This window comes from Patagioenas fasciata, chromosome 1, assembly GCF_037038585.1.
Source record: "Patagioenas fasciata isolate bPatFas1 chromosome 1, bPatFas1.hap1, whole genome shotgun sequence".
In the NCBI taxonomy this organism is placed as follows: Eukaryota; Metazoa; Chordata; class Aves; order Columbiformes; family Columbidae; genus Patagioenas; species Patagioenas fasciata.
The window spans coordinates 164,251,689-164,279,380 of NC_092520.1; the positions used below are offsets into that span (position 1 = coordinate 164,251,689).

General features: G+C 35.5%; 1 protein-coding gene across 7 annotated transcripts in view; it reads right to left on the reverse strand.

Moving 5' to 3' along the window:
* Positions 1 to 27,692, reverse strand: part of PPFIA2 (PTPRF interacting protein alpha 2) — a 324,118-nt gene that overhangs the window by 292,717 nt on the left and 3,709 nt on the right. For all 7 annotated transcript variants that reach the window (XR_011735916.1, XR_011735913.1, XM_071799596.1 and 4 more), the window contains exon 2: positions 20,811 to 21,061. Coding sequence is in view for 5 of the 7 variants with exons in the window: in XM_071799596.1 (XP_071655697.1) it covers positions 20,811 to 21,059 (249 nt within the window). In the remaining 2 variants the exon portion in view is untranslated. The remainder of the gene's footprint in view (positions 1 to 20,810; positions 21,062 to 27,692) is intronic.

A 27,692-nucleotide genomic window follows, 5' to 3' on the forward strand; every position in this document is an offset into this window, starting at 1 on the left:
ACAAGATTTATTAGAGATGCTGTTTCAAGATTTTGTTGTCCTGTCTTTGGGTTGACTTTGGTGCCCCTATATAGTTTAAGAAGTTGGTAATGTGTTTTGCAAGTTAGATTATCAGTTCAAATTCTATAGCCCTCGGCTAACAGTTATTGTAAGCCTAAGTCTATACTTCGAAAGCTTTTTAGGAAAACATATTGCTTAATTAGAGCTCTATAATTGTAACAGTCCAGTTAGAGTGTTTCTGTGACAACTGTACACACACACACACATATATATATATATATCATAAAAAGTACCTATATGCTCCTGATAGAGAGTTCTCTCTTGTTCATTAGTGGAGAGCTAGATTAATTTTGTTATTGTTTGTTTGTTTTTTCTTTTTATTTGGTCCCGTTTCATATGAATATTACTACAAGTCCACAAAATCAGGAAAACAAATTCAGATGATACTACTCCCAAAAGTTAGCTTTACTTTACAGGCAACTGTATTCCCTTAGTGAGGGTGGCCACAGAATAAGTGACCTAGACTACAAGGGAAATCATTATTACAGCTTAGAAAAGCTCAACTTTCTTTTGAAATAAATCCACTCAGAAGAAACATGACAGAGTGCAAAGTTATATGCATTTGCATACCTGCCTAGAGGAGATGAACAGCCAGTGTAATGTACTGTGCACTTTCTGTGACCTCTCTTATAAACAGTTCACCATTAGTTTTGAGCAGCCTGAGAAGCCAAAAAATACATTGATTCTTAGCCAATTAGGCTCAGTTGGCCAGCCTGTAAGCAATAAAAAAATAACATATGGTACTCTAGAGACCTACATTTTGTACCAGGTTTGTATTTTTTAGCATTAAAGCAATGAAGCAAAATTATAGGGTTTTAATTTCCCCCCAAACAGACAAGGACAAGGTGAGAATCACAGTTCTTTTCCCAAGAACTTGCAGCAGTATAGAGACTGCAGCTGAGCTGCTGGCCACTCTGAGTTAATTACCAACACAGTGAGGAGTATTTCACTGAAGCCAGGGTGTGTTAAAAGTGACATACAAGGCTCACAGATGAAGACTGGAGGTTTGAATAATGTTGTGCTTAACAGCACACATGAAGTTTAACCTTTCAGAGTAACCAGAGGCACTCAGGCAAAACATACCTCTAAGGATCTGGGCCATTTTTTAAAGTCAGCAAAACTAATAGGGATGATGCGGGTGCCCCAAAGAATGAGGGCAAACTGTCCCACCAGGACACAAAGTCGCCCTACTGATGTATGCCCATCTGACTACTGTTATGTAGAGCAGCAATGACTGTATGAGCCTGCGAACTAGGTTAATCACCCAGCCTCTCAAGTGATTTAACTTACACCTGTTTTCCAATTTATATTTGGAAGCTGACATTGAATGGCGTATGAACAATCTACTGTGTTAGAAGTATCTTTAACTGTATCATACAACTTGTTTAACAGTCTCCTTGAAATTATTCAGAATTACACAACTATTAAAATGCATGAGATTACCACTTAATAGCAACCTGTACCTTTGAAACTTACATTAGCCAGACAACCTTTACAAATATAATCACTAAGCTCTTAATGACATTTTTATTAATTTCCAGAAGTGACACTTTTATAATTAGAGCTGTCACATTAAGACAGTATCCCACCAGCCTAAAATGCTTTGAAAGGAAGGGCAGTCATTTGAAAGTGTTAAAATATACATTAACCGTCTTTTACAGGGACAATAATACTGTATTTTTCCTTATTATTTTATTCTTTCTTATTAAATGAAGTGCTCTTTTTTTCTGTATGTTAGACAACTACTAAAATGATGATGTAACAAAGACTATAAAATAGTATATGGTTTATAAACCTAAGTACATTATATCTCTTAGTCAAGTAATTACATGAAGTATCTCCATTGTAATAAAAGGAATGCCTCCAGATGGTTAAACTCTAAACCACTAGATATGATCATCTGTGACCAAGTTCACTAGTATATTAATGACTAATTTATATCCCACATGAAGGAATTTCAGGACTCATTTCAGTTGAGAAGTATTTTTGTTTCAAAACCTCAGTGAGAATCGCCATCTCTAATAAGCCTCAGTTATAACCTTAATTGGGTATTGATAACAAAACACACTAATATACTCTTTTAGGCTCATCATGTTCTGGCTAGCAGAGTTTAAAAAGGCAGCCAAATGATTTTGAAGTCTCTGGGTAACAGAATCTAACTCTTCTTAAACTTCTAAAAATGTTACCTATCTGCAAACCCCAAGGCCTCCTTCTTCTTCAAAAGAGCACTGCCCTACCAGCTATTTGAAGGCTGCTGAAGACAAATGGGCTGAACAGAAAGAGGAGGAGGGCTCCAGGTGCTGGAGCAGAGATTCCCCTGCAGCCCATGGTGCAGACCATGGTGAGGCAAGCTGTCCACCTGCAGCCCAGGGAGGCTCCTGGTGGAGCAGAGATCCACCTGCAGCCCATGGAGGACCCCACACTGGAGCAGGTGAGTGTCTGAAGGAGGCTGTGACCCCATGGGAAGCTCACGCTGGAGCAGTCTCCTGGCAGAAACTGCACAACTGTGCATAGAGGAGCCCAGGCTGGAGCAGGTTTGCTGGCAGGACTTGTGACCTGCCCCCCATCCTGGAGCACTGTGTTCCTGAAGGACTGCACCCCATGGAAAGGGACCACTCTGGAGCAGTTTGTGAAGAACGGCAGCCCATGGGAAGGAACATGTTGGAGAAGTTTGTGGAGGACTGTCTCCCATGGGAGGGAACCCCACCCTGGAGCATAGGAAGAGCATGATGAGGAAGGACTGGTAGAGAGAGCATGTGTTGAATTGACCACAACCCCTATTCCCTGTCCCCCTGCACCGTTCAGGAAAAGGAGGGAGAGGAAAATTGGGAATGAACTTGAGCACGAGAAGAAGAGAGGGGTAGGGGGAAGGTGTTTTAAGATTTAGTGGTTTTTAACATAACCCTTCTCAGATTTGATTGATAATAAATTCATCTCCACAAGTCAAGTGTGTTTTGCCTGTGATGGTAACAGGGGAGCCACCTCTCTCTTTCCTTATCTTGACCCATGAGCCTTTCATCTTCTTCACTGTCCAGATAAGAAGGAGAGTGACAAGAGGACCTGCCATCCAGCCAGGGTCAATCTGCCATAAGTATATAAATTTGTAAGTTCATCTTATATTTTTTGCATTGCTTTTGAATACTAAATGAAAGACCACAGAAATCAGGCAAGATTGCGTATCAGCAAAATAAATTTGTATGTTAAATATACCCATTTAATAGATATTCATATAATTTTCTCATAGATTTTTTTATCAACCAATGCTGCAAAGGCTTTGCTTTTTATTACAGTTTTTCAAATATTTCACCATATCTGTGGCTCTTTTTTATTGCTTCAAGGCAGCTAGAGATTTTACACACCTAAACTTAAAAGTAAATGAAGTTCAGAAAAGACAGCAAACAGTTCCCTTTTTTTAAGACTATAACCCAAAAATAAGCAGAAAAGTAACAGACGCCTAAATGGAACAGATAAAAGATGCAAAAAGAAAAGACTTTTGCAAAAAGTCTTCAACATGAAGCATTTTTCTGAGAGTTTGATGAAATGATGAAAACCTGAAAAGCACCCACTTCCCTACTGGGACAGTATAAATGCAAAGACTTATTTGGCCCTATCATAAACCATAATGGCATCAATGACTGAATCAGTATTAATATGAAGTAGGAATTATATGCTGTATAAATTTTCCTCTGGTTATAAATATGGATTTAAGATGTGTATTAATTTATATACTGAAATTATTTCATTGCCACATGTTAATAAATGATACATAGCTCCATTCCTTGAGAGTCACTGCTACACATGTATTCCCATTTACTGGAAAGCTGAATGTTCCAAAATCTTTCAAAGTACTCAGATGTGCAATGAACCGACCGAGTAAGCAATGAAATACAAATCTTGCTTTCTTAGCTATCTCACGAGTAGTTTCCACAATGTAAAACCTACAGCGCTCATTTGCCTGTAGCATAAATCTGAAGTTTCAGCTTCACTTAGTGTCACCCAGAACTGGCATTAAGCCTTCCTGGTCTTGCACAGATCACCTTTCACTAGTTGTTAACACTAACATGCTCCCCATATTCCCTTTCAAAAGTAACTCAAAAGCTTTATTATAAAAGGTTTCTTGGTAGAACTTTGCACCTATGTTTGAACAGGAAAAGGTATTTAAATCTGCTATAGGTATGCCCATACAGTCTATGTTCATTCCAAAAGCCAGCTCAAAGTTTTATGTAAAATACTTTTTCAACCTATTTTCAAACAGTACATGTGGATAGCGCTCTGCTGTTCTCTTTGGAAGATGACTGTATACCTTAATAGAATTCAATATTAAAAAACTAGAATAATGTGCATCTTAGTGCATGGAGAGCTTGCGTTTTCTTGAGTGACAGAGGAAATGAATGACCAGTTACATCAAAGCCTGGGCTACATGTGAGAAACATTGAAAAGGTAAAACAGAAAGGAAACCATTTCAGAGATATGAAAACCAGCAAATTTAAGTGACTAACTTAGGTTTTGTTGGGCATTAGAGGCAGAACTAAGTACTTCTGAGCTTTTCTAAATCACAGTCTACTGTCTTGTTTTACAAGACTTATTTTCTTGCTGTGCACTTACATTTCAAGTACAGACTCCCAAGCATATAGTCCCACTTTTTTTCTTAGATTCAAACTACTTCCACAGACTGAATTATTAGAAGGAAATGTGAATACTGCCATTTTTCACTGCTCTATTTAAATTCATATGTAGGCAGTTAGAAGTACAAAGTAATATTATCCATAACTGGCTAGAAAGAACTGCATGTGTGCTTTTATCCTGTAAGCACAAGCTATACCTTCCAAAGAAGGCTGCTCTTTCAAAATGCAGCCACTTATAATTAAAAAACCCCTATGTTTTCTAATTAGGTATCTGTTTTGTTAAAAGCACTTTAAAAATCAGTACAATTTTTAAAGTAACTAGAAATTATGCAACAATAATCAGTACTTTGATTACTCATGCACGAGAGATACAGGCTTTGGGATATTTAAGACCTTTTTCCCTCAAAAAAACGCACTGCCTCACAGTCTTCAGCCTTACTTTTTGGAAGAGAGAGGATACAGTTAGTTTGGAACAGGAAAGGCATATCTGCCGTCTACAAAGGCAATCTGTTCATCACTGACTGAATGCAGCTGTAAAATGACCCTCAATTTTCCTGCAATGTTTCTACCATCTGAGTGACCCTGAAAAAAAAATTAAGCAATGATCTACAATGAGTTGTCTCCTCAGTCTTTGATGCAATTGCTCTTCAGTTCTACTGCATAAATGCAGATTAACTTTTTCAAAATGTTTTAAATTTTTTTAATGAAAGTAAGCATGGAAGTGACTTCTATCTGTTCAAGAAAGAAAAAAAATACAAGTTTCTCAGTTTACCAGAGCAGACAGTTTAATATGAAGAAAAAGAGCCATCTTCTAGACAAATAAGAATTTGGTTGTTTCAGGGCATTCCTGCCAACAAACAGGTTGCAATTAAAAAGAAATATATATGTATACATATATATACATAAACTGCTCTGTAGAAATATCACATTTTGATTTCCGTAACATTTTACCCTGGTACAGAACACTGAAAAAGTATGAAACATTGTTAAACTAAACTTCATGTTATATTTCAGATGTAAATTGGCAACCTGTTTCAATTAGTTGAAACCAAACTCACTACAAAATGCCATAAGGCAAGAATTTAAAGTAGAGAACATCTTAAGTGTTATTCCCAATGTTCTCCAAATGCTTTGCTGAACTTGCAAACCTCTCAACTATAGTCTGTTCTCCTTCCTTTCTCTCCATGTACCCAGTAATTCCGAGTACCTCACAGTTACTAAATGAGAATTAAAGGCATCAGTTACTGCTGTGCCCAAAATGTGGAAGGAACTGCAAGGTATTGCTTAAGTTCACTGAGTTGCAGATTTAAAGAATGCACTAAAATAAGCTTTAAAAGATGTCTATCCAAAGCTTAATAAGAAATGCTCCTACGCAGTTCCTGAAGGTCTTAAAGGCCAACTGTCTCTGAAGTTCCAAACAGAATATTAATTAGATTTTCAAGCCAAAAGGTTTGTATATGTCATGTTAGTTGTAGGAAAGACTTCCAATTAGAATTTGACTCAAGAATAAAGCCACTAATGTCAAAAGCAGTGCATTAATTACTTTTAAAGACAAAGGGTTGGGAGACTAGACTGGTTAGATGGTAAAGGACAGAGAAATGTCCTTAAACAATCAACTGAGAGCTTCTTAAATAAACCGCGCACAAAATATTTAACTACTGGAAATTCATAAGGGGATATAGGCTGAGTTCAATTAAAAAACAGAGAGGAAACATTTTATTTCAAACCACAGAATAATGACTAAATAAAAGGCTGCCCCCTTTATTTCTAAATATTTTACCTTTAAGAAAGGTAGAATTACAAACATCAGACCACAGCCATAGTATTTCTTCTTCTTTTTGTCTCAAGCTATGAACAGAGGCAATCAACTCCGCCATTGAATAATACCAAGTAAAGTTGGAAGCAACATGTTTGACCAGGAAGTGTTTTTCAGGAAGAAAGGTAACAAACAAAATGGTAGTGGAAGGCAAAATAACCAGCATCCATGTTTTACTAAAACAGAAGAGAAATGGGCAGATAGTAATTTTTACGTCTTCATGAAATACCAATCTATTTTATGTCCCATTAAAAAAAGACGGCACATATGTAGTATATCCTCCTAAAGCAATCAGTACCAACAGTGAAATGTCAATGGCTAGGCAGAGTCCTAGCCATTCTTCATTCTGAAATCATCATACTTACATAAGTAAGAAGAGTGCAGTGAAATAGAGCATGGTAAGTAACAAAATGTACTTATGCCAATTTCACTGCTTTAAAATTAAAACGTAGCAATTAACTGTTTTAAAAATTCAATTTCTAATAAAGTTTTAACCTTCTACACTATAGAGGCATTTTTTACCGATTTCCTTGATAACAAAAACCAGACAAATCCTCAAAACCTTCTTTTCATTTCGATGTTTTATTCCAGCTAAAGTTAATATTTCTCTTTTCAAATAGGAAAATTCAAAACAGAAGAATATTTCTAAATCAAAACTATAAAGATTTCACTAAGGTGTTCAAAAATTCTTCAATGTCTGTAAAAAAAAAAGTCTTCAACTTTTCTAATTTTTTTTTCCTTAAAAATGATATCCCAGTCAATACATGCTCTGAAAAATAGGTCTGGCTGTCAAAACAATAACTTTTAGTGAATCATTTCTTTCTTTGTAAAACACAACCTCTTCTGGTAATACAGAATTGCATTTTTCCCCAATAAATTATTTTTTCAATGATTGATTTATATTAAATGGTTGCAAAATATTTTTCTAAAACTGCAGAAATAAAGACTGAAAAATATTTAAGAGTTTTTCTTTCATGGAAAATCCAAACTATAATGATTTAAAAATAATGTTTTAGATAATAACAGTCATTGGATGATTATGCAATCAGATTACTTTTGGAATTTTTTTTAAACAAAAACCAGTAGAAATTTTTGTGCTGTAGCAATAGAATTTTAATCTAAATTCTCAGTTAATTGCACAAGTGTATTATTAGTACAGAACAGCACCAGCAATGGCAGTGTATCTGAGACTGGGCACATGCAGCTGTCCATGTTTTATCCATATTTCAGGGAAACCTACTGTCATGAGTGATTAAAACTGTTTCCAACAATTGTGTATATTATGAGTGAAAAAATTGCTCTCAAAAGCAACAAGGTGCAGAAGTTTTTGGGGAAAAAAAGGTCAGACATAAAAGAAAGGCATTTAAATCTCCAGTAACAGTCTAAATAGATACCAATATCAATTTCACTACTAGAAATGAAAAGAAGGATCCTGAAGAATACTGAGGGCACCACATAATTAAATTGTATTAACTTACACTATTACATTACAAACTGACCCCCCCTGTGAGAAAAACAAATATATTACTTAACTTCGGCATACAGAGCATCATCCTCTCCAAACCAGATGATGTCACAAGCCATTTAAAATTCTGTTAATGTACAACATTCTGTGTGCATATTCTAACACCACCTACTATGACTTTGACTTGTGTCACAGTTCTTCATACATAGCATATTTCATACTCATAAAATAACTCACTTTTGGAGGACAATGTACAACAATCTTGAGTCACAACTGACTCATGGAAAAAGAGGAGGCAGGCAGGTTACATTCTTACTCAAGGATATGTTCTGTACGAAAATGACAACTGAACAATTTTGCAAGAACAATGTTGCTCTTCTCAGAAGCAGAGTCATGAAGAGAAATCAAGAAGTGTTTTGTATTCAGTAATATCCATACCTGCTAATTTTTGCTTCCTACTTGGCTAAAACACTTGAATTGATTAGTCCATTAAATTTAACTTGCTGCTGGACTTGGTCACATCTGTTTTCAGATTTTTAATTGCATCTGGATCAGGATCTCATCTTTAATAATATAATGTATGCATTCTTTTATTTATTTCATTGCTTGCATGCAGATGAGCACGGTAGTGTACAAGACTGGCATGTTTACAAATATCTAAATACTTTCTTTTAAAAAGTGCTAGCAAGGCTGATTTTTCATATCATTTAGGTCTTTGTGGAAGTGAGGATATCAGCTGGTGACAACCTAAGTGATAAGTTAAAAAAAAAAAACAAACCAAAACCAAAAAACCAAACAAAGCAAGTGGAAGTCTATGCTATGTTTTTTTAAAAATTCTACATGGGTTCAAAAGTGAACAGACCAGTTTTGGAACACAAACACTTCTATCTTAGAAGCAGCATATAAGCTTAAGTTGAAGTTGAAAACCTACCCTCAGCTGCAAATTATAGAATTTTGGGAAAGCATTCTGGAGATCTCAGAGTACAGTTCTTGTTCTGTCATTACTCTTCTTGTTAGACCTTTGCTCCAACCATTGCTGGAGAAAGGACTCTGGGTAAAACAGAGCTTTGGTCTCCCCTAGTTCTTGTACTCTAGAAATAGCAAAGGATTTTTATTCAGGTAGGAAAGTAATAAGTGCTTGTTCTATATCAGATAAATGTTTATAAGCTTGCAAAGTTTCCAAAGGGATGCAGCATGAAAGGAAACATAGGAGCATGTTTTATCTTCCAGCAGTTGATATCCACATTAAAGCATTAGGGCAACAGTACATCTCTTTGTGAGCAGCTGGTATGTGTGCACTCTAGAAATGAGCACTATGGGGTTATGAACTTGGCAACACTTCCCTGTCTGTTATGCCTGAAGTAATTCTCCCATCTCTGGAAAAAACAAAGAACAAACTGTAAAGCTAAAACAGTTCTTAATGTATAGGCCTAGAAAAACTCTGCTTTAGATTCAGTTTAGTACCATACGACTCCAAATAAAGTACTTTTTTGTTTGTTTAAATAACCAGTAAGAAACAAGAATTTTATTCTCATCTGGAAGGTATCTTTAAAACACACCTAGCAACATATGTATTATATGTGTAAACTCTTTCTTTTTTAAACTATAAATAAAATAAACACTTTTGTGACTTCTTTCAGGGGATTATTAGCATATCTCTACCATGCAAATTAGATAATATAGGAAAGTTACTTCGAAAAACAAAGAGACATCATGGTGAAGGACTCAAAAATACAGCACCGAGCTAGGACAAGCAGCATTTCAGATGTTTAATACATATCTGTGAGTATTCTTTTAGGAGACAGGTGCTTTTGGTTTTATACTGTTCAGAGCAAAAATGATCATTCTCAATTTTCTTTCTATAACGTCTGATAATACAAATAACGATTATCAACAATAATTTTCTTTTTCTGTATCTTCTAATATAGATCAAAGTATTGATTTTTTTATTACCTTAAAGTGTTACTGATCTTTTTGGAATCCTAGCTATCATAGCTCTGTAATACAAAAGAAGCAAAATTATCGAGGATGTATTCAAACAGAAAATAACTGTCAGTGTATTGTTCAGATTCAAGTGTGACTTAATTATAAAGAATTGTCACCAGCTGAAATAGAGAAATTAGAAATACATAGTGATATTTCTAGTGGCAAATGTACACATTTTAGCTTGTCTGTTTCAGGTTACTTGAGATCTTGTGTAACTACTTGTTTTGGAAATCAGATTATCAACTTCCAGACTTAAATGTAGGTTTCCAAATAATCTTCACTGATCCTTATGAAGTATGCAGAAGTTTCTGTTTGCACAGAAATACAACGAACATCTGCCCATGCACAGTATTATTTCTAAAGACTTAATCTACTTAATCTGAGAATTTATAAATGCATAGATAGCTTCAAGTTTGTGAAAACTTGTGCTTCTTCTTGAAAGCATTTTTTTGAAAAATGTACTAATTTCACTAAACAACATCTCCTCAAATCCACCCTTACCATCCAAAAATTGAGTGTCTGTAGTCAACCTTTATAATATATGAGTTATTAATATATGCTTAGAACTCTGTGCCACAGTTGTGGCCTCAAGCAGTAGTAGTTCACACTGAAAATAGATCAGTGGGACTGCACAAAAATTAATACTAATTTATTTCTTAACACAGGACACAATTAAATTTGTTTTATATTATAGCTAAGAACCCAAGTAGACTTAGATGGAAAGCCACAAAACTTAGCCGAATATTCAATAAAATGGGATAAAGAAATGAGACAAGCCAAATAATTTACACTCCACATGGACAGTGTTAGAATTTTGAATAATTTTTGTTTGACAAAGTTTGTGTTAGTTTATAGCAGACTGAAATAGCAGCTCAAATAATAGTCAGGTATCTGGATCTACTATGAATGTCTATAAATTACTGAATAATAAGAAATTTGCTATCTTAAAATATCTCATTTTTTCTTGGAATGCTTCTGTTATCAAGATTTTACTGCTAACAAATTAATTGAATAGGGGTAATTCTATCTATGCAGTGTTCATTATTTCACAAACATGATCTTCTACATCTTTTGACCAAAGATGTACAATTATGTGCTCAAGCACCAACTATATGAGGTAGCATTCACCCTTCACCTTTTAGGAAAGAAAACATTGCAAATATTTTCAGCATTTCTTAGTGTCTTGGATATTCATTATTTCCATTGTTAATGCAGAATTTAATATTATTAAGCAAAAGAAGTACAATACACAAACTTAGTGTATTAATAAAGTCTCCAAATTCCACCTCTGAAACACATTTGTCCAGATGGCACTTTTAGTTATCAGAACTAAAGAAGGAGTTATTTCTATTTTTTCATGAGGTCAGAAAATCTATTTTCTGAACACAGTATTTATCTCAGAGAGTTCAATCCCTATACAGTATTTGTCATAATAACAGAAGAAAAAAAAAAAATCAGCATTTTGCACTGCAGACTCAAATACGCTCATGAGCCTTGTTTCGATAGCAAGACTGTCAGAGCACTTTTGATGTGTGGACAGCACAAGTATTCACATTAGGCAAGCTAAACATTAACAATCACAAATGGTCTTGCCCAACCAAAACACCTTGTAGCAGCGCCTGCGTATTTCTTCCCTAACTCACTAGGATATGTCTAAAACACTGTCCAAAGAACTCCTGAAGTAATTGCTTGGATTTCAAGGAGCACTGCACTCTCATGCATGTGCCCAGTCTTCCACATAACCCACAAAACTGTAGACATGGTCTATTGATGCAGAAGATCAGCATACAAAAAAATCATAGACAGGAAAGTTGTTCCAAGACAGGATGAATTTCCACTTATAAAACTTCAGGATTGTAACTTCAGTGTGAAACAGCTAGTGAAAAAAACATGAGAACAGGTTCACAGACTCTCTGCCCCTTTGCTTCTTAACTACTTGTTCTTTAAGGACTATTTCTATCACAGATTGAAATACATGGATAAACTTCAATACTGACTTCCATGAACTCTGCTGTAGGGTTTTAATTCCTGTGAAGACCGTCATTCTATCCTTCTTACTGAGTTCTACCACTTTGATGCAGAATTATAGTCTATCTACTTATTCATTATGTTTTCAAATCATTACTCCTTTCCTTATTTAACATTATGTTCCCTTCTGCTTTGTATCTCACAAAACAAAATGAAAAACACCCTGGGAAAAGAAAATCTGTAATTTTGCTTACTTCATAATTTCAAATAAACCAATAAACCAACCTACCAATAGAGGACCTTATGTAGGTCTCCAAGATTTATTTAATATAGTATGTTTTAACACATTGTGATAACAAATCGACTGTCACAGTATAATTTGTTTTCTTTTAGAACTCATACATGATAAAGAATGCAGCAGACCAACAATAATAAAAACAAACAAACAAAACCAATATTAGAATCTGATCCTAACTAGGAAAAAAACACATTTAAAGGATAAGATAAACACAGCAAATGATTATTTGGAGCAGATTCTTGAGTAGACTGTAGAGATGTTATATAATATAGAACAAGGTTACTTCTTCACCTGGCCCTTAACTTCTACCCATAGAAGATCAGATTCCTGGGGGTCATGTGAAAGATACACATCCAACAATATAAACAAATCTGTTTTCTTCCGAGTCAACAGTGAGAGCTAAATCATGTATACTTTGGAAAAAAATCATGTCCTTAAAATAATTTAATGTTTTTGAGCAAATACTTGTTAATATGGACAAATATTTCTTAATATAGAATACCGTGTTCCATTTCCATCCTCACTATGGAAAAAAGTGTGTAAAGGCTGGAGAGGGTCCAGAAGGGCCACAAAGTTGATCAAAGGACTGGAAATCCACCACATGAGGGAAAGCTGAGAGAACTGGGTTTGTTCAGCCTTGAGAAAAGAAGGCTTGGGGGAGAGCTCATCACCACATTCCAGTATTTAAAGGGTGGCTACAAAGAAGACGGAGAGTCCTTTTTTACAAGGAGTCACATGGAAAAGATATGAGGTAATGGCTACAAGTTGCTCCTGGGGAGATTCTGATTGGACACAAGAGGGAAATTTTTCACTGTGAGAACAATCAGCCATTGGAATAATCTCCCCAGGGAAGTGGAGGATTCACCAGCATTGGACAATTTTAAGATCCATCTGGACAGGGTGCTGGGCCATCTTGTCTAGACTAAGCTTTTGCCAAGAAAGGTTGGAGCAGATGATCCTTGAGGTCCCTTTCAGCCTGGTATTCTGTGATGGAAGATAGTCCAAATAAGACACTTCTCAAAGCTGATTCTTAAATATCCCACATTTTCATTGTTTTCAATAGAGAAATTATTATGGAAGGAATGCACATTTTCAAGAAGCTACATTCTTTTGTTTTGTAGCTTTTATGTTGATGTGCTGCTCTTTGATGATGTCTGAGCCTCTACCATCCCCTTTCAAGGACATAAGCAAGGAGTATTCCATCAGAGTTAAGATTTATAACATTGATTTATTTTTTCCAGTTTTTCTTCACAAAAGAACAGAATAGTTCTATTGGAAGTGACCTGTAGCAATCATCTAGCCCAGCTGACTGACCACTTTAGGGCTGACCAAGTTATATCATATTATTAAGGCCACTGTCCAAATGCCTCTTACTATCTGACATAACTATAACTGTTACGACTACAACTATTACAAAACTAGGAAAAAAACATGACTATTGCTGTAATGAAAACTAGTGTCTACAGTTTTCATGGCAACAACTTAATTTGTAAGGACATAGATAACCACCTCTGCTCTATTCTCTTTGACCAGCACTACTGTATTTTTATCTCATATTCAGTCATGTGTCTTTATAAACATTCAGATAATGAGCCATCAATAGTTAATGCAACAGTTTACGTGCCTGACTCAAGCTAAAATAATCGATAGCAATATTTATGAAGAAGATGTAGACTGAAATGGGAGTACATAGTCTTGTTACTGGCTTCAGGCATTCACCACATGTTCCTCCTCCTCTAAATATTTATGTTTGTGTCTTTTTTCTCATATCCCAGCTTTTTCTCCTGCTGGACTGTCATATTAGTCTTTGTCAGTCATCAAGTATTTATTACAAAGTCTACAGCTTTTAAGAGAAAATCTCCTCCTTATACGGAGAACTTCTCAAGAGCAAGGAAATCAATTCATACTTGAAAACAATTCAATTACTTGTACATACAATTTTACCCATGATTGTGCTCTGATAGGAATATGCTGGCAGTTTAAAAAAGAGAGTCTAGAGCCAGCTAAAACATTGTCCTACTTATACCACTGACAGAGACAGTCTGGTTTTTGATGGATAATATTAGTTAGAAGTCATCAACCTTAATAAAATTGGTGTTTAATACTATGCAAACAGCTTCTGTTCACTTTTATGTAGAAAAAGAACAGCCATGTATACATGTTCTTTAAGTAACTGAGAAAGATAACACTTAAATCTTTCCTAAATGTTTCTGAGGTTGCACACAACTAATATTTCACAACCGTGTTCCACTTAAACCATGGTGACTTAATAATGTCATTTCCTTGGAATTCCAGGTGTACTGTCTCCATCATACATTAAAATCCTATAACAAAATGTACTTACCTTTATATTTACTCTCTTATAATTAATTAAAAAAATAGGTTTAATTTCTAGTCTTTTGCATACATATCAATATGCTTTCCTTAATATTAATATATTGAGGTAAACAGTTACCTAGCAAAAAGCATCATTGCAAATTATTTATGAAAATATTTATGTCCATATTTAGCAGAAAACTTCAAACTTCCACCTCAGACACATGGGATAGGATCTCTGTTCCACTTCTCACAATGATTTTTAAATTATTTTGTGGAAATGTGATTAAAAGTATTTTACCTTGAAATATATAGAAAATTAATGGAGATCTTGAAAAAGCCCTTCATACAAGAGAAGGGAAGGTTTTTAGTCCTTCAGAAAAAGTACTGATTATTCATTCAAATATACAGGATGCCATTAATGCTCTATTTTCTTCAGCATAGCCAGAAAGAAATAAAATGGGGAGAAAAGCCGTCATTCAATCTTCATCACAAGAACAAGACCTATTTTAGGAATAGTGCTGTGGGACCCAATCAACAAACACCTGAAATTGCTTAGCAAGTGTCCAGTCTTTAATAAACAAAATTTCTGTTCAATTATTTTTAAATGTGTTTATTTTTTTCTGGTGGGTTATTTTGGTTTTGGTCTATGTCACTACATGTATCTATATGTATGTCACCATTTTATGCCTATGCACTATATGCACACACATTTAAAAAGAAAATACTACCTCAGGATAAGGCCCTGCTGGCTTACTGTTGTCTTCCTGTACCTTCCCTGTCCCTGGCAGTAAAACATTCATTATTCATCAGTATTGGAAGAAACTGCAAGGCTATCAACAAAATTTTCTAATCACAATCCTATTAAAGCTTAATATTGATCAAATTACATAAACTGGTTCAATAAAACAAGGTCATTACATTTCCCTCTTTGGATTTTTCTTTCTATCATGCCTCCAGTAAGCATTTCTAAATAAGTGGTATCTTATTGGATGAAATAAAACCTTAATGATTGCCAGTATATTTCTATTACTGTTTTTATTACTGAGTTACTGTAGCTAAGAATTAGAGTTTAGCCAAAATCTATGAGGTAAGAGGAGATATCAAAAGATTCTTTTTAGCATTGCAGTCCCACATCCCAAACAATGCTACTATCCATATCTAGAAAGAGCAGATATTCAAATAGTGCTGATGATAATATTTATTAGAGAGAGAAAAAAAAAACAAACATTTTTTGCAACATCTTGAAGAATTTATACTTAATTAGTACTGGGTGTTTGGATCTCCATCAGAGAGATTCACACGAATCACAATACACTCGAAGTTGCTGGAAACAAAAAAAATTAAACACAAATAGGTTAAGAAACTGAAGCAGTTTCTTCTCCATGTTCCTTATCAAGAGCACAAAGAAGGGTGACTTTAATTTTTTAGTACTGGATGTTTCCCTTTCTGTTGTAGAGATCCATAGTAAAGATACTTTAAATAAAATTCTGAAGAGGCTAGTATAGAAACAGGCAAGACAATTGGTCTATTGTACATATAATATTAGAAGGTCTTTCATAAAGTTGTAAATTATTTTAACCATTTCATCAAATGAAAAGCTGCACATTTGTTTGCTAGCTACCATTAACAGAGTTGTTTATTATTGCTGTACAATTTCTTGGAGGAGGATGCTGTTTCAAAAATAGACCTTTTCCTAGGTTTGGACAGCTGGTAGTGCTAGTACTGCTTTGCAGGGAGTTTGGACCACTTGAGTTCAAACAGTCCCCCTCAGTATAAATTATTTCAGAAGTCCCTTCCAACTTCAACCATTATGTGACTCTGTGACTATTAGATTAGTTTCTAAGTAAATCACTGAGCAAGTACATTATTAATGAACAAAATACACATATTTGACTAAAGAGTGATGACTTACGAACATCTTCTTATAAATAATAACTCAGCATCTTCCATATCTTATTTTATCTTATTTTTAAAATACTATGAGAAATATTAACTACAAAACAAGCCTAGTTCAGCATTATCAAAGCACATTTATAATTATTACAACTCTTATGATTCTTATGATTCATTATAAGTCTTGCAATGACATAAATAGTATTTTTTCAGTGTTTGTTTAGAAGGCAACTAATATAGGTGACATTTTCTAGACAATTTAGCTTAAAGAAGATTATGGTGAAATTTGCTTGAGAAAGTTGTAATTGAACTTTTTCTTCTTTCTACCACTCAAAACAGGAGTTACACTTCTCAACTTAACTGTACTATCACATAATTCTAACAGTTTTAGTAAAAATACTCAGACTCATGTTTCATCCTTTGTGTGGATGATCCCACACAAAGTGGAATCTCCCCACAGTAAAGTCTGACATCAGAACAGGGAGGGGTGTTCTGGGTCAAGTTCAGAGAGTAACCAAAGGTATTATGATATAGAACATCTTTCACAACAGGTTCATCTTGGGAACAGTTTGAGGTTTTGATGCTGTCTTTGTCTAAGAAAGATGGATTCTGAATGTCATTCCTTGATAATTCAAGACATTCTTCCAGTGAGTGATATATCTTTATTCATAGTACCTTATATTCATTATTTCTTCTATTAACATTACTTTTGGCTTAAACCATGTCTTTCACCTTTACTTAGTCATTCAATCTTTCTTCCTCTCCAAGAAAACTAATTAAATCACTCACATTCCCTCTCAACTCCATTTTCCCCAGAAGTAAGAAAACTTCAATTAGTCTTCTCATGCAGAAGGTGTCATTGGCTCTTTGCTCTAGGAGGCCTTTTCTGAATCTCTTCCAACCTGAGGGTGCCTCCCAGTCACTACTGAGCCAAAATCCAGACAATAGGGTTCAAAACACCTTTTGGTTTAACTGCATTAGCACTTATCTATTTCTAATACAAATCTCTTACATAATACATTTCAGAATGACATTAGTCTTTTTTATACCCACATCCCATTGGCTGCCTACAAGCACTCTATAACATATGTTTTCCTTCTCTAGTACTGCTACCTAAAAGGTCAAAGCATATGGTTTTGTTATTAACTGATAGATATAAGGCCTTCATCTTTTTATCATGCAATATTATCCTACCTCTGTTACTCTTGTTCTTGTGTATTATAATAGTTCCATTAGCTGACTATTCAATGCAATTTTGTGTTGTCTAAAATTTCCACTAGCATGCTCCTACTTCTTATGCTCAAATTATCAAAAACTGATCCCAAACCACATTCTTGATCACCTGCTACTACTAGCCTCCTTCCATCCTGTCACTGTCTACTGTAACTGAGTTTTTTTCCCTCTCTCTCTTGTATTACTTACCTTACTAATTATCTTACTTTTCATTACTCACGTCACATCTACTAGTAATTTAAATGTGGCCACTTCAAAAGATATCTATTTTAGGGATATCACAGTTCCCCAGTCCAACAATTCTGGTATCAAAGAATGATGTTGAGTCATTCTTTATTAAAATTATTTTGATAAACCCTTGTCATATTCTTAAGTTAACTTTTTGACTTATTATAACTTTTTCCTCCAAAATAAGTTTTTAAAACTTCTTTGTTGTTACATGTCGTGTAACGGGTCTGTAGTTGCCTGCTCACTTTTCCCCTCCTTCTTCAAACATAGCTGTTCAGTTAAACATAGATCTTCATAAAGTTAAGACTGCTAATTTAATGGACATAAAAATAACTTCAGTGACAGTGATTACAAACCAACTATATTTCTGTAACTCGAAAGACGGTGAACTATATACTGTTCTATTGTATAGATCAGTATAAAAACTTAGACCCATCGACAGTCTTATTTCGGATTATGGTTACAGCATTAACAGCTGTAGCTGTAGCAGTATTAATTCATATCTCAAGCTCCCTATTTAGAGTTATTAATTATTTCCTATTTCCAATCAGACAAGATTTTTCAATGGCTCATTCATTACTTCAGTTTTCATGCAGGTTCTGTTTGTTCAGATTCTATTTATGAAAAATTCAATGGCTTTTCCAGATCCTATTTTTAACTGTTTAAGACAATAAACAAAAACAGAGTCCTAACAAAAAAATGCTTCAGAACGTAACTGTATCAATACACATTTCCTACATGCAAAGCGCTATGTAAATACAAAGAAATAATTGAATTTTGAAAACCACTCAGGAAATGAAGAGCTAAAAAATTGGATTCTGATAAAACAAGACTCACTAGATGTTACATTATAACTAAATAATAATCATTGTATAGCTACTGTATATTTATGTATTCTTCTCTTAAAAATTAAGTGAACAAGGAATTCTTCCTCTCCACAGGGAAGCACTTTGTCATGGGCTATGTCAGGCAGGTAGCAATGCAAGCTTGCCATTCATAAAATAGTAAACAAAAAATAAGATTATAAAAATAATATGTAGAATATCTCAAGTCCAGAAAGGAAGCTAAATAATATGGCAGTCATATGGAAGTTAGTTCTTGGAAGGCTTTATTATTAGAATGTTCTATTACTAGGCCAGTGTTCTGTACTTGTGAAAACAGATTTCTACAGAACTGAATTACTTACATGAAGATCTAGACTAGCTAATTGATAGGAAAAAAAAAAAAAAAAAAAAGTCGAGTTCCGCTTTAAAGTTTAAGCAGTATGTCACACAGTTTCTCATACAGGAAACCCACATCTCTACTTTGACAGATGGATGAATGCTGCCTGAAATACACATTCTCAATGGTACATGGTAATGTAAAGTTTTCTCCTGACAAATCAATTACTTTTAGAGGTTGTACAGCTATCACAGAAAAACACACGCCATCAATGTTTACTTGAAGAAGTAAATATTAAAATCATATCATGATCCAGCTCCTCAGAATTTCTGTTTCTTTTAGGCTCTTTATCAGATTTATGCTGAATATTACTTCCCTTAGCTAGTCTCCTGCATTTTAGCAGGAGTTTTGCGTACATGAATCACAGAAACATTAAGGCTTGGAAACCTTGCTCAACAGAAATACCTCACTATAGGCTGTGAAGAGTGCCTCTGTACTAAGCAGCACACCAAATGGGGGTTCACAGGTACAGAACCTCCTCTCTTCTTCAGATTTCTAGCAATAAATCTTTGAATGAAGGCTCTATGCTGTCTTTCTCTTTTACACTCTCCTATGACGAGACACCAGCAGAAAAGATCAACTGCCCACAAATTAGAAGTAAAAAAAAAAAAATAATAATCACACCACCAAACTTGGTTCTACTGTATATCAAGATCATTACTACTCCTTTGTGTTTGACCCAAGCCAAGTGTAGTCATTCTTTTTGCCTGGACCTAATGCTGAAGTTGCTAATGCTATTCTTCAAATTATTACCACCTCTCTCTCTTTTTCAGCCCTACCCCAGGATATTCCTATAACCATAGTTAATCCTATGCAACTGCTTCTGTTCCCTACTCCCGTGGGTGCCTTTTTCCTTTTCTGTCTTTAAGTACTTTCTCACTGATTTGATTCATCCTTACCATCTCTTTATTCCATTCACACAGCTGAATCTGTCTTCCTTCCTCTCTAGCAACTAACAGGTACGCAACTTTGCCTGGGTAAGTACGTCCTGGCACTCAAAATTACAATCAAATTCTGTTGCAAGTGACACCTGGGAGATGCAAAGAAAATATATGGAGAAAATCTGTGTTTTGACTCATGGAGTATTTTAAATCTCTGGCCAGATACACATCCTGAATTATGATGTTTCTTTGCTTTTAATCCTAGTATACTGAAAGATCATGCTATATTGATATAGATTTCTGAAATACGATATTGTATTATTATTTTAACTGAAGTAATGTATTCCTCAGTTCCTAAAAAGAAGACCAAGGTAACTTTAATGAAATTTATATAATTATTTTTAAAATGAATAAATATACTAAGATATCATTTGGTTTTAGTTTTGTGCATAGTTCCTTATTTGACCTACACAAGCTAGTTTTATTTGTTGTAATGCTATTTAGAAACCATTAGATCTTTAATTTAAACAATCCCTCATCTGTTGTAAGTGTTAGAGCAACAGCCAAAAGAACCAGTAGCTACAGGTCTTCATCTTGCTCTCCTTGAAGTCAACAGCATTATTCATACTTGTAACCTTGAAGACAGGTACCACAGAGGTCTAAAAATGTACTTTTTAATTGATAGGAGTTCTGCAGGTGACCTCAATGAGAGCAGAATTTGGGCCTCAAGGTATAAATACTGACTAAGGTAAAAGTTGGTACCATAAAGTAGAAAATTGGTGAACCTGAAAAAAAAAATTCTTTATTAAGTACATACCTGAGGCAGTGCTGAGTTAAGCTGTCGCTGGAGGGAATCTCTGTCATAGATGACATCCTGTAGGCGTTGCTGTGCAAGTGACAAGCTTTCCTGCGTCTCCCGAAGAGTATCAAGGAGACGGTCCCTTTCATCCAGCATGTTCACCATCAGCTGCTCAAAGTGAGAATCCGAGTCCGAGCCGCTGCTTTGGGACCCCCGTTGACTCATCGGGGTGTCCTCGTTTATCGTTGGCATCACTTCACACATCATTTCTTTAGAGAAACACAAATCAAAGAAAAGCTCTTCAGTAGAAAAACATTTGAGGGGATTTCATAAGAGGAATTAACTCTGTCACATGGACACAGTCAGTAGATTATTGCATTGTTCCCTCTTTCAACTTTGTGCTTTCAATGTTAATCAGATGGTCGATAGACAGGGATTAAATACAGTGACTAATTCCACACAGCAAAGACTTTGAATATGCTTCCTAAACTGAGAGAAGAATGACTGGAAGGAGATGGACAGTAACAGTATATTTTTAATTATTAATAGCTTTGCAAATAATGCTCTATTAAAATGACTGAAAATACTTGCGCTGCAATTGTAGTCTCCTTTATCGTTGACTTTCTCTCCTCTCTTACTTCATGTCATTGTTGAATTGTTGGTATTGATGCCAATAGCTGCCATTAATTGCCAGATTTGGTCGTGCTCTAAGCATTTCTACAGTACAGATCAGGATAACCATTGATCCAGTATCATGCTGCCTTAACAATGCCAGGTTAATCTATTTTTCTATCTGGTTATTCCCACCCTTAGGGGAACTTATTCTCCAGTGAGCTCATTCAGTAAGAGGTCAAGAACTAGAAACTCTCAGCTAATTACCATCCTTGTGATATCTTGTGCTAATTGAATTACCAGGGACAGAATCCCTGTTGTTTGTTTCCTAAAAACAGTCCTAAGCAAAGCAAATAATATCACCCAGTTTCATTCTTCAGATATGAAGCTTCTCATGTAAATCTCAAAACCTCAGTTTCTGTATGGGGACAAGCTTATGCTATGAGATACTGGGTCCAGCAAATGAGAAAAAAAGAAGATCCAACAGGTCTCAAAGCTCAGATTATTTTTTTTTTTTTCTTACCTGGAAGGGCTGTGTTAATAATAAATGATATCTACCCAAAGGATCAGAAATTGTTTTTCTAGTATAACTGAAGAAGCACAGAAGATATAACCTTATACATAGTTAGGGGTTAATTTCTGGAAATTCTTTTATTGTACTAACGATTGGAAACCTTCTGTCTTAGCAAGTGGGAATCAAGGTGCTTTTGGTTCATCTACTGGAAGTTAAGATATTTTACTTAGGAGTTTGCTGTGGATATTCTGGATGTGAATTTTGTCTACAGTACCTGTGGTTGACACACTTCCACAGTTAAGTGTGCCATCATTTAAAATTCTCACCATTTTGGTCTCAATACTATGATGGATTAGCTCTACATATTCTTAAACCTGGTCTGCTTTCCAAAGTAGGAAGATGGAACTTGTGAAAGTAGAATTTATGAAAAAAAGGAAAATCTGGCTGTTACAGAGTGTAACTTGAAAACAGGTCATATACCAGGGAACAAAAGAGCTATGACACCTGAACCTAATTCATTAAAACCAATGCCTACTACCACCACCAAGTCACAAGCAATCCTTGCAGTAACACTTCTTACTGCTAAGATCTACTGGGAAAATTACATAGCTTCATTAAGATTAGCTGGCCTTGATCACATTCTGAATTTTCAGGCAGAATTTAGTTTTCCTAATTTTTGCTTTTTCAGCAGATGTGATAAGTAGCAAAGCTGGCACCAAGCATTAGTATTTCAGCATGAATTATCAGCTACTGCTGTGTTGCTTTCATAGGCAATAGCTTCATTGCTGAGATTTCGGGTAGGTCTTGATCTGATTTTTAAAGTGTCTGAACTGGAGGCAAGGTAAAGGTTGTTTATGGCTACTATCCACTTAGTAATTAATTAGATGCAAGAGAAGTAGCTAATAGCTTGAAGTGATAGTGAAAAGTTTCTCACATCTCCAGTATATTTAGGTCAGGTGTAGTTACTCAGAATTATCTGATTTGATGTTGTCCACTGTCCACAGATATCTTTAAATGTGGGACTGCCTGCAGGGAGGAGCCACTGCCTTGCCTCCTCGATCCTCTCAGAAGGTTGCGGGAGTAATTTTCACTCAGAAAGTGGTCATCACTTTGTGGAGTGTCTCCACCCAGGTTCCACCTGTGGCTAACCAGTTCGAGACGGCTGAGTTCACAGTCAGCAAAGGGACAACTAAAACATCCAAGGCCATCTGCCACTTGCTCAGTTTAATCATAACTTTTCAGTATGCAGCAGGTGGCCAGAGACCAAGGTCTCTACATGCCCATTCTTCAAGACCAAAGAAAACAATTCAGATTGTCACTGAACCTTTCCTGCATCACGATCATCAACATCTCATGGGGCATGCTTCCCGCCTCAGGGGATTCTCTTTGGTGAACCTTGATCAAGAAATTACCTCCGATGTCCTGCACATGCAGATCAAGTTTATGGTCTGAATGGCACAGCACACATTACCACTGCTCACAGGCGGTGGCAGAGTGAGAGTGGTGCAATTTTTCACTCATGCTGGTGTGTATGTGTGGCAATAGGTAGGGAAAAATCTGTGCAGACAGCTATTGCTACTTTAGCACTCCGTGTTCAAACTAGACAGAAAATCTCCTTGTATAGTCATTACGGGGATGTGGGAAGCCATATATGCAAGTGGTTGTGGAGGAGCAATAGAATACATAGGTTGAATGCTCACGGCACTACTAAAACCTCTTCTCCCTCTAATCTGCTGCATTCAGGGAGTGGAGTGGACCATTCAGCACACTTGTTTTGAAAACCTGGGCTGCATTATCCTGACACGGCACAAGTAACAAACCTGAGCTATGAGTAAGACCACAGAAAAGGCAGGGAACACGTGGGAAGTTCCTGATGTAGGCAGTTGCTATTTGGATGTTTTCTCCCACAGCTCACAGCCCCAGGAGAATCTTTAAAAGGTACAACTGTTCTTGCAGTCAGACTGGTGATGTAAATTGCTTTCTGGCAGTTTGGAGATCAATGCCATTATTCCATTGGAACCACAGGCATCCTCTCCCTTTCCCCACCCTCAGCTCAGAGACAAATATAGAAAAGGAGTATGCTAACCTGGGCTGGATCAGAAATGCTGGTAGGGTGTGCCAGAAAGGAATGCATTGATACTTGCAACAGTGAGGAGCAGGGAAAAAGGGAATCCTGGACCATGTCCTCACATGGATCTTCTGTGGGAGCCAGCAATGGGGACCCTGGAACAACTCTGAAGGGAACCTGGCTTTTCAGGGTGTTCCTGGGTCAGCAACCGAGAAAAATGGAAGGAAACTTTGAACAACTGCAGGTTTGTTGTGGGGTTCACTAATAAAGACTTCTTGTAGCTCTTCATGAAAGACATATGCCATACTGTTACAATTTACTTTGATTTGTGTGTTCTCGTCTTTAGAAAAGCATGCTTTCTCTTTTCTTTATTTGAATCTGGCGTTTATCACTCTTACACCTGCCAGAAGATTGTATGCTTTCAATGTCCTGAGGCTGCCACCATTTAACACTGTTCCCAAGAAATGCTGGCCTTCTTCCAACACATGTTCAAGAACAAAGCCACTTCCTCAGGACCTTACTGCACCCTTTATGAATTTTCTGCTTGATAGCAGGAAGGAACCAAAATACTGAGAATATCTGAAAAATTTTAAAAGGAAGAAAAAAAGGGAAAAAAGAAAACGGAGGCTCACCAAGAGAAGCTGCAACAAATGCTAGGGTAGGTAAAACAGAGAAAGGACTTCAACAGAAGCAGTGGAAGAACGTCAGCAAACAGACTGATCACAGTTTAGTAGTAGAAGATGATTGGCAGCTGAGGACAAATTGGAGGGGACATATGCATTTGGATCTTTATATAGCAAATGAATCACACATTGGGGAGTTACAAGAGTTCTTGAAGTTTCCAGAGCCTTCTGATGGTGTGCATGTATTAGACAACCCTTGGTTAACCACATGATGATGTGGTTCACACAGGGGTCAAGACATTAGTTTTAAGAGTAAGCTGCCAGTTTAATTATAGCTGAAAGGAATTTAGTTTGCAGACACCAAAAGCACATAGAGAACCAAGCCAACACAATGCAGATGGAAACAAGTGAGAGATTCACATTAAAACATAAAATGAAAATAGCATTGCCCTGAATAATTAGGTGTAACGTGGTCATACCCTGAGTAATTTTAACTATATTTTAAAATTTCTTATGGGGGAAGAGAGCAACTTCTGATTTTCCTTCTTTGTAACTTTGAATTTTAAACCTAATTTTTGTGATTAAAAACCACCAAAACCCCAACAATTTTTACTCTGGCTTTGTAACATAATCACTGAAATATTACATACACTAAAATCAAAAGGAATTACTGTAACTACCTTCTCTTGTCCCACTAATCACAGACCATAAATCTGTGTTAAGCTTAGGTATACTTTATAGAGGAAGGATTTTGACCATTAAACACTGAAAGTGATCTCTCTAGTAAAATAACCTGAATTAGTAATTCCTTCTGTGAAAAATATATGCCTTTTTCAACTGTATTTATAGGGGAGAGACAGCCACATTCAATGCTGTAGTCCTTAAAGGCTCAGAATAAAGCAGTTGGCAGGCCCGTTTCTATCACATTTTAGACCTACCATGCCTTGTTGTAGCTGATCTGTGACTTCACAAAACTTTTGATACATTTTAGATACCTTTCACTATATATGCATGAATCAACTTTCAGATAGACCAGACAAATGCATCCTGGACTTACTGGATATATATGCAGTTCATAAATAACAGACCCATACACAAGTGGCAGGTATTTGTCTCAAGGATACAGTTCTTACTAATTTATGTAGAAATCAATTTTTAGAGAATAACTTAGAAGGAAAAATAATGGACCATCTTTAACCTTCCTTTTCATCCACCATTCTTACTGCTTCAAAGACTAGTTAGGCTCAGAGGGCTTGATTTTTTAAACCATAACTTTTGGATAGACCAAATGCAGTCATAAACCAACATCTGGATACTCCATGTTTTCTAATTGTGTTTATTAGACGATTTGAGATCCTGGTCCCATAATACAATTGACTGTATGTAACTATATAACCAGAGGCACTCTCAAAAGGTCAAAGATCAGGATGAAGTTTCCCAGCCCTCTACTCTTCTGAATTTGTTTTATACCATGTAATAGGCTGTTAGTTCCTCATTCAACTCCACATGCACACTGAAATTCAGATGCAAAAATATCTTCATTGAGTCTGTGTATATATATTTTAATCTCTCCATGCGGTCTGCACGTGCCAGCTTCTATGTTAAGATTTTTGTTATCCCAGGGTAGTATTCCTTTCACTAATCAATGCATTCCTATCAGCTGCTACAAGGCAATTACAGTTATATATCTTTGATGAGTCCTATTAGGGAAAAATAATTCAGATCTCACAGTAACAGTAAAGGAAGGATTAGCAAAGACCAAAAACAATGTGCACAAAGCATCAGAATCCTTTATCTGAAGTTTACAAACAAAAGCTTGAATTGCATCGCCACAATTGTAAATTGCAAAGTAACTTCTCTTATAATTGTCTGGTAATGTGACAAAATATAAGCAAAATTGGAGTGTATAAATATCCGCCTTAAGCTTCAGAAATTTACAGTGATCGCTGAATCTCCCTCTTATTTTCCAAACCTACCCTGAGCAACCTGATCTTATTTTGCTGTTGTGTCAGCACTGCACAAGGGGTTGGCACAAATAACCTCCAAAGACCCCTTCCACAGTGAATTCCATGTGACTGGAGAAAGTTTTAAGTTCAAAGAATTCACTCATTTACCACAGAGACACTGAAATTTAATATAGATTTAAATCAGTCGGAAGAAAAATTAAAAAAAAACAACAACAACAAACAAAACCAAACACACCCAACCAACCAACAAAATTGTGGCTCATCTCATTGCATTCATACAAAAAAAATCCACATTAATTTTATTAGGATGGCCTGCCCTGTGAAGAATATGGGACTTTATATACTTAGAAGATTGCTACAAAATTAAATAAAATTGTCATTAAAAAAAAAAAAATAAATCTCAGTTATACTTGATTACAAGTATGGCCACATTTTCATGTATTGCTGTTTACACTAAATATCATAAATCTCCGAGTGACATTAAAAAAAAAAAAAAAGAAAAATCAGCCCAAAAAACCCATGAGGCAGAGAAATCTGAACACATAACACGAGGATGAGAAATTAACATGTGCTTTTTAGACATTCAAATTTAAACAAAAATCTATGCTTATTTTTGGAAATGTAGGCAATCACTCATTGTCAGAAAATATACACAAAAAAAAAAACTAAAATATTATACTGGCTGATAAAATGTCACATTTCAGAACATCTTCAATTAAAAAGTTTGAAAAGTTTTACAACTCAACTTTTATGGCCTCACTTCTATGCTGGCTTTACTTATCATTCAAATGGTTTAAACAAAAGAAAAGTTTGAAGAAAGATTTTAATTTTTTTCATTTTTTTCACCTATCCCATGAATCATAGCAAAGCAAATAATGAAAAAAAAAAATGTTTAGAATAGAGACTGAAAAACTGTTAAAGCCAAAGTTGGCAAAGTAACATGTATCATATGACAGTAGTTAAGAGGTTAAGCTCCTCCCAGAATCACAATAGAAGAAGCAGGATACATAAATAAATATTTTTCCCCAAAATTCCAATGTTGAATTTGTTCCTATTCAAGGTCATAATCTGTTATCAAGTCATTGTTTACAATACATGTAAAGCCATGATGAGTTT